Here is a 12,019-nt window from a genome sequence, read left to right as displayed (position 1 = left end):
GAGGATTTTGTTCAAAAAAGTGCCACACTGCACTCTTCCTACTTTGGCAGACATTTTGCGGCCTAGCACGCTGTGATCTTTTGACCCTCTGGACAAGCTGTCCAGCAACTCTTTTGATGTTTGGAACCTGTCTTTGGAGTGCTCCGGGCCTGCCAGATAACAGCTGTTGCGATGTCGATGTCTGCTGTGGATGCTCCTCATCTGAGCTATTGGAAGCAGCACCCTCTTCCCCCAATGGATGCCAATCTGGGTCAACAACTGGGTCATCCATCACCTCCTCTTCTATGTCATGTGCACCTTCCTCTGTGTCACCGTGTATGGTGGTATAGTGTGCGGGAAGGGGCACCTGAGTCTCATCAGGGTCAGAATCTGGCTCTGTATACTGCGAGGACAATGTAGTGCTCTGAGTGAATGTACCAGCAGAATCATCCATCAGCGGCTGTGCATCAGTGCACTCCATGTCAGATTCATCTTGGCCTGGGTAATTCACCATTTGACTTGATAATCCAGGCATGGTATGTGAAAACAGCTCCATGGAGTAATCAGTAGTATGGCCTGCGTCATCCTTCAATCTTGGTTGGGGTGAAGGACGCAAGGAAAGGTGTGGTTCATGAACATGAGCCTCCAATGACGACTCAGTGCTTTTACTTTTTACAACTGAAGAAGAGGAGGCGATAGAGCTGGAGGCTGAGTCAGCAATGTAAGACAAAACTTTTTCCTGATGCTCTGGCTTTAAAAGCGGTTTGCCAACTCCTAGAAAACTAAGCGTTCGAGGCCTTATGTAGCCAGACGATGACGCAGGCTCAACACCTCCTGCATTCGGTCCTATTTTGCTCTTGCCACTACCATCAGATCCACCACCAACACCATCATTACCAGCTGCCAACCCCCGCCCAATTCCACGGCCTCTTCCACCAGCCTTCCTCATTTTTGGTAGAAATGTAGACAAAATCCAACAAACTATATAGTAATGTAAAACAAGGTACAAGGTGTCTATAGGACAGGGGAGATTTTGAATTTCTGCAGACACTTGTGGACACTGGACACTTTTGGATTGTGTGAGGCCCACTGATATCTGAGCGCTATGTCACAGGCTCGATGGCACAGCTGTGACAAAAGTGACGAGAGGATAAGGGAGATTTTGAATTTCTGCAGACACTTGTGGACACTGGACACTTTTGGATTGTGTGAGGGCCACTGATATCTGAGCGCTATGTCACAGGCTCGATGGCACAGCTGTGACAAAAGTGACGAGAGGATAAGGGAGATTTTGAATTTCTGCAGACACTTGTGGACACTGGACACTTTTGGATTGTGTGAGGCCCACTGATATCTGAGCGCTATGTCACAGGCTCGATGGCACAGCTGTGACAAAAGTGACGAGAGGATAAGGGAGATATTGAATTTCTGCACACACTTGTGGACACTGGACACTTTTGGATTGTGTGAGGCCCAATGAATATCTGAGCGCTATGTGACAGGCTCGATGGCACAGCTGTGACAAAAGTGACTAGAGGATAAGGGAGATTTTGAATCTCTGCACACACTTTTGGACACTGGATGGACACTTTTGGATTGTGTGAGGGCCACTGATATCTGAGCGCTATGTCACAGGCTCGATGGCACAGCTGTGACAAAAGTGACGAGAGGATAAGGGAGATTTTGAATTTCTGCAGACACTTGTGGACACTGGACACTTTTGAATTGTGTGAGGCCCACTGATATCTGAGCGCTATGTCACAGGCTCGATGGCACAGCTGTGACAAAAGTGACTAGAGGATAAGGGAGATTGGATTGCTTTTAAAAAAGCAGTTTGCAGAGCAGTGGGTAAACAGCAATGCCAGCCTGTCAGGAAGCCTTAAAAGGCAGCCCAACAACCAACACCACTGATACACCACAATATAGCCTCCCCTTGCACTGCACACAGTGACTGGTGTGTTGTGCAGGCCAAATCGCTAGCAGCAGAAGCAGTTTTTTTTTCTTCTCAGCAGGACAAAAAAAAAAAATTGGGATTGCTTTTAAAAAAGCAGTTTGCGGAGCAGTGGGTAAACAGCAATGCAGGAATGTCAGGAAGCCTTAGAAGGCAGCCCAACAACCAACACCACTGATACACCACTATATAGCCTCCCCTTGCACTGCACACACAGTGACTGGTGTGTTGTACAGGCCAAATCGCTAGCAGCAGAAGCAGTTTTTTTTTCTTCTCAGCAGGACAAAAAAAAAAAATTGGGATTGCTTTTAAAAAAGCAGTTTGCGGAGCAGTGGGTAAACAGCAATGCAGGAATGTCAGGAAGCCTTAGAAGGCAGCCCAACAACCAACACCACTGATACACCACTATATAGCCTCCCCTTGCACTGCACACACAGTGACTGGTGTGTTGTGCAGGCCAAATCGCTAGCAGCAGAAGCAGTTTTTTTGTCTTCTTCCCTGCCTAACGCTCTCCCTACAGAATCAGCAGCAACCTCTCCCTATACTGAGATCGGCAGAAGTAAGATGGCGGTCGGCGTGCACGCCCTTTTATACCCCCTGTGACGCCCACCAAAGCAAGCCAATCACTTGCATGCCCTTCTGAAATATGGTGGTGACCCCTGCCTATGTCATCACGTTGCCTACAGTGTCCGTGGATCCTGATTGGCTGAAAAAGAGCGCAAAATAAACTTTTGAAACGCGACTTTGGCGCGTAAGTCGCCGACCTCGTGGCCGACCTCATCCTAGGGTCGGGTTTCGTTTCATGAAACCCGACTTTGCCAAAAGTCGGCGACTTTTGAAATTTTTCGACCCGTTTCGCTCAACTCTAATCTGCACTAATCCAGGGTGCAGCGGACTCAAGTAAAATGGCAGCTGCACAGGTGCATAAATACCAAATGAAACAGCCAGCCTACAATCAGGGTTTGGCTGTGTGGTACACCAGTGCAGAAAAAATAATCCGCATGTGGCAGTGTTCATTCCCTGTGTGAACACTGCCACATGCGGATTATTTTTTCTGCACTGGTGTACCACACAGCCAAACCCTGATTGTAGGCTGGCTCTTTCATTTGGTATTTATGCACCTGTGCAGCTGCAATTTTACTTGGGTCTGCTGCACCCTGTATTAGTGCAGATGCATTTGGGCCTGTCTGGTTTGTAACGTCATGGGGGAGCAGACTGGGAATCTTTCTTCGAACACTTCTTACAAGTTTGATATATGTTCAGAATCAGTCTGATATACACATTTCCCCCATATGTCACTTATCTTGTTCTTGATTTTGGCTTTCTTGCAAAAGTTCATTAGCCATCACATGTAAGTGCCCTTGGCCATTTTTTGGAGTTACCGTAAAAATGAGAGAGCTACATATATTGAATGCTGTCACCTCTTCAAGATCGGCATCCACCTCTTCAAGCATCCAGCAAAACGGCAGTTATACATGGCAGTTAGTCAGGGCAGGAGTCAGGTAACCCACACCTTGCCTTCCCCTTTAACCATGTGCTTTATTTTTATCCTCCTGTGTTCCCTTGCCATCCACATTCATCACCCTATCCCCCCTCCATCACGACTCATACACATCAGCCCCTCTATACTTCCCTCTCCCATGTACAGCTCCCACACACTCCTCACCTTCCTGAGAAACCTCAGCATATCTTGCCCAAACACATCGCAGAAAAAAACTACTTACAATTCCAACAACTATTGGCTCTTTATCTTCCTTCTCCTACTGATTTCAGGGGACATCTCCCCCAACCCTGGTCCACCATCCCCCAACCTCGACCCCTACCCTACCTCATATAGAAACCACAATAATCTGATTAACATTACTTGCACTCCCTCATCTCAATCTTTTAATTGTGCCCTCTGGAATCCACGGTCTGCTTGTAACAAGCTTCCTTTCCTACACAACTACTTTCTGAACAACTCTCTTAATCTGTTGGCCCTCACTGAAACCTGGATTCAGGATTCTGACACTGTCTCTCCTGCTGCCATTTCCTACGGTGGCTTACAATTCTCTCACTCCCCGAGACCCACAAACAGACCTGGTGGTGGAGTTGGCATACTCCCGTCCCCACAATGCACTTTCCAGGTCATCCCCCCAGTCCCATCACTCTTATTCCCTTCTTTTGAGGTCCACACCATCAGGCTCTTCCGTCCCCTCTCCCTCAGGGTAGCGGTCATATACCGGCCCCCAGGCTCACACACCCTCTTCCTTGACCACTTTTCAGCCTGGCTGCCACACTTCATGTCCTCAGAACTACCAACCCTCATCCTGGGAGACTTCAACATCCCCATTAACAGCCCTAATTCCACATCTGCATCCCAGCTTCTATCACTAACCACCTCTCTAGGCCTCTCACAGCTTTCAACCTCTGAGACACATAAGGACGGTAACACCCTTGATCTGGTCTTCTGCCGGCTCTGTTCAATCTCCCACCTAAACAACTCACCGCTTCCACTCTCTGACCACAACATTCTCTCCTTCACGCTCACAAATCCTCGCCCACCCCAGCTCATTCCTACCTACCACACAGTCAGAAATCTACAAGCTATTAACCCTCAGACACTTTCAGATTCCCTACACTCATCTCTGTCCCCAATCTCCTCTCTTTCCTGTCCTAATCTGGCTGTTCATCACTACAATGACACTCTTAGAAGCACCCTTGACCAAGTAGCTCCCCTCACCCTCAGAACCTCCAAACACAGAGTAAAAGAGCCCTGGCTCACATCGCAAACTCAACTTCTCCAGCGATGCTCCAGGAGTGCTGAACGCCTATGGAGAAAAACCCGCACACCAGAAGACTTCATCCACTTCAAATTTATGTTAAGAACCTATAACGCTGCCCTTCACCTTGCCAAACAGACCTACTTCACCACCCTGATCTCCTCACTAGCCAACAACCCCAAGAAACTTTTTGACACTTTTCACTCCCTCCTCAGGCCAAAAGCACAAGCCCCTATCACAGACATTTGTGCTGATGACCTGGCCTCCCACTTTACAGAAAAAATAGATAATATCCGTCAAGAAATCTGCTCCCAACCACCAAGTGCTGTGACTCCCATCCCTTCCTACTTCTCCCCTGGCTCACTCTCCACATCTGATCCCATAACAGAAGAAGAAGTCTCCAGACTCCTCTCTTCTTCTCGTCCGACTACATGCACTACCGACCCCATTCCCTCACATCTCCTCCAGTCTCTCTCTCCAGTCGTCACAACCCACCTAACTACAATCTTTAATCTCTCCCTCTCCTCGGGCATTTTCCCATCCTCCTTCAAACACGCCATCGTTACTCCACTACTAAAGAAACCTGCTCTCGACCCATCCTGCACAAACAACTACAGACCAGTCTCCAATCTCCCCTTCATCTCTAAACTTTTGGAACGCCTAGTTTACTCCCGCCTTACCCGTTACCTCTCCATTCACTCCCTTCTAGACCCTTCACAGTCCGGCTTCCGCCCCCTACATTCGACTGAAACTGCACTCATCAAAGTGACCAATGACCTTCTGACAGCAAAACGTAACGGTGACCACTCTCTGCTCATTCTTCTTGACCTATCTGCAGCTTTCGATACTGTTGACCACCATCTCCTACTCTCTAGGCTCCAGTCACTAGGCATTAAGGACACTGCACTCTCCTGGTTCTCTTCCTATCTCTCTGACCGCTCCTTCAGTGTTTTGTTCTCTGGCTCCACGTCATCTCCTCTTCCTCTTGCTGTCGGGGTACCTCAGGGCTCAGTCCTTGGCCCCCTTCTTTTCTCTCTCTACACGGCCCCAATTGGACAGACCATCAGCAGATTTGGCTTTCAGTACCATCTTTATGCTGATGACACACAACTATACACGTCTTCCCCCGACCTTACCCCCGCTGTACTACAGAACGCCAGTGACTGTCTGTCCGCAGTCTCCAATATCATGTCCGCTCTCTATCTGAAACTCAACCTCTCCAAAACTGAACTTCTTCTGCTCCCGCCGTCTACTAACCTCCCTAAATCTGACATTTCCTTCTCCGTGGGTGGTACCACAATAACACCACGGCAGCAGGTGCGCTGTCTGGGTGTTATGTTTGACACCAATCTCTCCTTTACATCCCATATACAATCCCTTGCCCGCTCTTGCCGCTTACACCTAAAGAACATCTCTAGAATCCGCCCTTTTCTCACTATGGAAACAACAAAAACCCTCACTGTTGCATTGATCCACTCTCGCCTGGATTACTGCAACGCTCTATTAATTGGCCTCCCCATCACTCGACTATCCCCTCTCCAGTCCATACTCAATGCAGCAGCCAGGATCGTCCCTCTGGGTAATCGGTACTCGGACGCGTCCGCTCTTCGCCAGTCCTTACATTGGCTGCCCATTCATTATAGGATCCAATTCAAAGTACTTGTTCTCACCCACAAAGCTCTCCACAGTGCGGCACCCCCTTATATCTCTTCTCTCATTTCTGTCTATCGGCCTAGCCGATCGCTGCGCTCTGCAAACGACTTTCGACTAACCTCTGCACTAATCCGTACCTCCCACTCCCGACTCCAAGACTTCTCCCGTGCTGCTCCTATCCTCTGGAATGCTCTACCCCAAGAAATCAGGACTATCCACAATTTGCATAGTTTTAGGCGCTCCCTCAAAACACACCTGTTCAGAGCCGCCTATCACATTCACTAATCAAAGTCATTCTCTGTGTAAGTGTGCGTGCGTAGCCCATTCACTATCTCCATCCATCCTTCACTCCTGCAAGATGGCTGGACCATCATTGTAAATACACCATGGTAAATACACACCTGTACTCTGTATCTCCCTCACCTCATTGTAGATTGTACGCTCTCACGAGCAGGGTCGTCTCATTTCGTCTTATTTTGCTTTAATTATTGTATTGTTAGCGTTGTTACTTATGACTTGTGTTTTGAAACTGTTAAACTGTAAAGCGCTGCGGAATATGTTGGCGCTATATAAATAAAGATTATTATTATTATTATTATCGGCACTAGTCCCAGTTGGATATTTATGGCATATCCTCTCCCAAATGCCCCAGATGAGAAAACACTAATTCAAGTCACGAATCACGATAGACCTCTAGTATACGATGTCTCCATTTTTTTTTTGTCCCGATCGTAAAATGAACTGTTTCTTGTTATCAGCTATCGAGGAGGCTGACTGTAATGTCGGTGGCATGACTGACATGGAGATTGCAGAAAGCATTGCTGTTCACTGTGACTATCTCAGTTATGACATCTTGTCTGTCTTTATCCCAAACACAGTTCCTTCAGAATGGCAATGACATGCAGATTATGATTCGTTTTGCCGAACAATACCCGTACGTCTTTCCACTGTGGCTGGGAAATTTCTTTGCAGCCCTGACGATATGCCACCCCGATTATGCAAAGGCGATCCTGTCCAGACAAGGTAAGAGCCTTTATGAATCATCAGACTGCTGACCATCTGTCTTGTACTAAATTAAAAAGTAATCACCAACCCACAAGACCATCACCGAGAACAGGACTCCGAAGCGCCCAGTTTGAAAGGAGCAATGACCTGTTCAAAGTCTATATGACTGCCAGAGGTAGCCAGGTGTTCTACTTGGCTATCTCCAGCTTTCCTGATGGCAATAAACGGTCCGGCTTCTTTTTATTCATTAATCTTGGGCACACCAAAGCCCCATTTTGGTATCAGTGGATGCCTAGTTGATAGCAAGTTAGGACCTATCTCGAGACAACCCTTTTAAATTGTCTGAAAGAAACATTATAGGCAAAACTTTGGGGCCTGTAGGTTTGCTTGAGGCCTCAAGTCTACTAGATGCCCAAAATGTGGGATCATGCAGGCTCCTTAAAAAATAATTCCCTCGTATAAGCTGCAGGTTCCACTACACCTCTTGAAACTCAACACAACCAGCCATAGAGTCACCATTCATTGAGTTACTGTGCGAGCAGTGAGATTATAAATGTCTCTGCCATGTGATTGTTGTAATGGTTGATTCACTAAAAAAGTTCAAGGAGGGTTACATAACTTACAGGTTATGGGTACAGTACTCTGTGATGGAATGTTGATCCAGAGAACTATGGTAAAACAGCTGAAAAAGAAAGAGCGCAATAGGGTCTTACCCGAGTAAAGCTTGATATAAACTCAATTCATTATACTCACCTTATTCAGGAGAGATTCAGACACACAGAAGTAGGTAGTCAGCCTGCTGCACATCCAAAGGGCCACGCCGTGACCACAAATCATCAGATTATAAAGGAGAAAGTTTATGGATTAAAAGTGCGCTGCTTGACAAATCAATCCTTCCAGGTTTTATGAACTGTACTTTTATTACCCAACGCGTTTCGAAGTCTATACTTCTTCCTCAGGGGATGACATGTACAGATAGGCACAGCTATCACTGGTTTTATACATTCAAAGTTCAAAATTTGGCGCCAAAGGTCACATGTTACAAGGAAAAGAAGTCAAAGTTCATCAATGCAGAAATGTATAAAATACAATAAAATATACTGTTTAGCAGACAAATAATTATTTTAATTCTTTTCAGACAATTTGAGAACGAAAAAAATGAATATTAAGGACAAACAAAGGGGAAAGAAAAAAGGAAAAAAGAAAAAGACTTGTATCGAACCAAGAAGAAGAGGGAGGTAGAGCAAGAAATCAAAGCTCAAACCACCATACCAGACGGGAAAGTTGTGGAGAAAAAACAGAAAGAAAAAAACGAAAATCAGAAAAAATGTGTAAAAAGTTCCTTGTATGAAAATTTAACAAAAAAAGGTTTTATTATTAATAAATTATGTGGTGGAAGTCAATTAATTAAGAACGTGTCATTAATATGTAGGAATATAAAAAAAAAAAAATATATATATACATAGTATAATAAAAATCTCTGAAATGCACCAAAATAAATACCTAAACTTATATAATTAAAAAAATTTTGATAAGGGATAAGAAATGAAACAGATAAGGGCTCACCAAGGATGAGGGAGCCGAACATTACGATTCTATCTGCAGGCTCCCTCATCCTTGGTGAGCCCTTATCTGTTTCATTTCTTATCCCTTATCAAAATTTTTTTAATTATATAAGTTTAGGTATTTATTTCGGTGCATTTCAGAGATTTTTATTATACTATGTATATATATATATATATATATATATATATATATATATATATATTTTTTATATTCCTACATATTAATGACACGTTCTTAATTAATTGACTTCCACCATATAATTTATTAATAATAAAACCTTTTTTTATTAAATTTTCATACAAGGAACTTTTTACACATTTTTTCTGATTTTCCTTTTTTTCTTTCCGTTTTTTCTCCACAACTTTCCCGTTTGGTATGGTGGTTTGAGCTTTGGTTTCTTGCTCTACCTCCCTCTTCTTCTTGGTTCGATACAAGTCTTTTTCTTTTTTCCTTTTTTCTTTCCCCTTTTTTTGTCCTTAATATTCATTTTTTTCGTTCTCAAATTGTCTGAAAAGAATTAAAAGAATTATTTGTCTGCTAAACAGTATATTTTATTGTATTTTATACATTTCTGCATTGATGAACTTTGACTTCTTTTCCTTGTAACATGTGACCTTTGGCGCCAAATTTTGAACTTTGAATGTATAAAACCAGTGATAGCTGTGCCTATCTGTACATGTCATCCCCTGAGGAAGAAGTATAGACTTCGAAACGCGTTGGGAAATAAAAGTACAGTTCATAAAACCTGGAAGGATTGATTTGTCAAGCAGCGCACTTTTAATCCATAAACTTTCTCCTTTATAATCTGATCCAGAGAACTAGTCTGATTGCCGTATGTGGAGTTGAGAAAGATTTTTTCCCCTAATATGGGGCAATTGGCATTTGCCCTAATGGACATATTTTTTCCCCTGGTTAATACCCCTGGGAGCATTTGTCTACATTCTTACAAACTACTGTGTGATCATTAAACTTGTTCTCTTTATAAAAGACTTACCGCTAGACTTTCCTGTCTTGTTCAGGGTAATCCTTCCATCTCTGTGTCCATCACTGCTCCATTCAAGAGCTGGGAGCCCTGTTTGGGGTCAAAGGGCTGCACACATGTTTTGGCCCTTTTAGGGTTTGTTCAGACAGAGGTTTTTTTAAGAAAAGTTGAGAGTAGAAACTGAGTGGAAACTCTCCAAATCTTACTCAAATTTTTCAAATACTTGGAGTTTCTGTTCAGTTTTCGATCCAAAAACTCAACAAACAGACTCAGTATGCACATACTCTTAAATGTTCTTTTCAGTTATAGTCTCTTGAAATATATTCCATTTTTTTACAGATCCAAAGGATAGTTTTACTTATGGCTTTCTGACTCCGTGGATCGGTATGTAATCTAGTGCTAGCTGATGTACCTGTAGACATTAGATGCTTGCCGGAATACAGTGATCAACTTTATGTCTATGAGCACCATCAAACACCCCCTTCCAAAAACTTAGATCACATCTTAAAGCCTCATAAAGCTAATTTTTAAGTTTTTCATCATTCAGGGGAGGGATTGCTGGTGTTGTCAGGACAGAAGTGGTTTCAGCACCGCCGGCTGTTGACACCTGGATTCCATTATGATGTTCTAAAGCCGTATGTCAGACTGATGTCCGACTGTGTCACTGTCATGCTGGTAAGGACAGAAATATCTATTTAACAAGGAACATAGTATTCCATTCTGAAACTCATTCCTGTTATTTTCTTTCAGGATAAATGGGAACGTCTTCTTACCAAAGAAAGCCCAGTGGAGCTTTTCCATCATGTCAGCCTCATGACACTGGACACCATCATGAAATGTGCCTTTAGCTGTCACAGCAACTGCCAGTTGGACAGGTTTGTCAAAAACCTGTAAAATAACCCTTTTTGGTAATAAGAATTTCCATTTGATAAAAAAAATGTTGTACAGAATTACAGAAACACAGGTGCTTTCTTCAAATAACGGCACCACTTCTTCTGTTTGCAAGGTGTGGACCAGACATCTTCCAAAAACAGTGAAACACCAAACTTAACCCATGGTCAGATGGAAGAAATCACCCATGTTTTTCTAATCCTGTACAACTTCAGGAGCCCACTCTATATGAAGCAGTTTCTGCAGTCAATAACAAACCTAGCAAATAAGCGGTTAGACAGAGGAAGCGGGCTCTTTCAGTCAACCAATATCCCACTGCAACACGATCATGGGTTGTTGTATCACCTACTGTCCTAATGACTGCCTCGGCTCCTAAAATATGACCAGCAATGAAATGGTCTTATGATTTCCTAAATATGTTAATTACCCTAAAATTGTGCACAATGATAACATTCCGGTCTTTTGTCTTATAGTGAGAGTGCATACATCAAAGCTGTATATGAGTTATCATATCTGGCGGACTACAGATTCTTCTTTCTCCCGTATCATAATGATGTGATTTTCCATCTGAGCCCCCATGGATTCCGATTTCGCAGAGCCTTAAAGATAGTTCACGGACACACGGGTGAGTGTAACATCTAGATTTCCCCAACCTGCTGCAAGGGAGTTAAAGAATAGCAAAAGATGATTTAATGAGAAATTGCTTTTTATTTTAGTTTTAAAGTATGCTTATAATATTTCTTTTTAATTATTCTATTATCCCACTTTACACATGTTGCTGATAGGTGGATGTTCTGGTCTTTTGAGACCTCCAGCAATTGCTTAAAAAAAAACCAAAGAAACACTCTGAAACGTGCAGCTCATGAGGATGAAGTGCATGGAGCGGAGCATGGACTCAATAGACAGTCTGTGAGTCTGTTCACCACTTTGTCCTTGGGATCAGAGACTTTGTATTGAGCCCGTACACTGCTCTATGCAGGAGTTGAGTACTTTGGCTTGATAAGTTGTATGTTTCAGAACTTTTTGTTTTTGAGCAATTGGTGGTGGTCTCAGGACCTGGACCTGTGCCGATTGTGTAAGGGCAGAAATAATAATAAAAAATAAAGATGATAGGTTCACTTTATGTGTTTTTAGTTTATAGCTATTGCCACAATGTTTGTTTGTATTAGTCATGAACTTTGAGTTGCAGCTAATTCTAACAAACTGGACTTTGCCATAATTTCCAGATAC

At 43.6% G+C, this 12,019-nt stretch overlaps 1 protein-coding gene across 1 annotated transcript in view; it reads left to right on the top strand.

The window, feature by feature from the left end:
• Positions 1 to 12,019, top strand: part of LOC141048621 (cytochrome P450 4A6-like) — a 50,517-nt gene that overhangs the window by 7,206 nt on the left and 31,292 nt on the right. The window contains exons 2-6 of the mRNA XM_073544388.1: positions 7,224 to 7,368; positions 10,238 to 10,282; positions 10,446 to 10,573; positions 10,649 to 10,773; positions 11,263 to 11,414. Of these exons, the coding sequence (XP_073400489.1) occupies positions 7,224 to 7,368; positions 10,238 to 10,282; positions 10,446 to 10,573; positions 10,649 to 10,773; positions 11,263 to 11,414 (595 nt within the window). The remainder of the gene's footprint in view (positions 1 to 7,223; positions 7,369 to 10,237; positions 10,283 to 10,445; positions 10,574 to 10,648; positions 10,774 to 11,262; positions 11,415 to 12,019) is intronic.

The sequence above is a fragment of the Dendrobates tinctorius genome, unplaced genomic scaffold (assembly GCF_039654945.1).
Source record: "Dendrobates tinctorius isolate UK_male_01 unplaced genomic scaffold, ASM3965494v1 ptg000138l, whole genome shotgun sequence".
In the NCBI taxonomy this organism is placed as follows: Eukaryota; Metazoa; Chordata; class Amphibia; order Anura; family Dendrobatidae; genus Dendrobates; species Dendrobates tinctorius.
The sequence above is the reverse complement of the archived record's forward strand: the minus strand, read 5'-3'. Positions and strand labels throughout refer to the sequence as shown.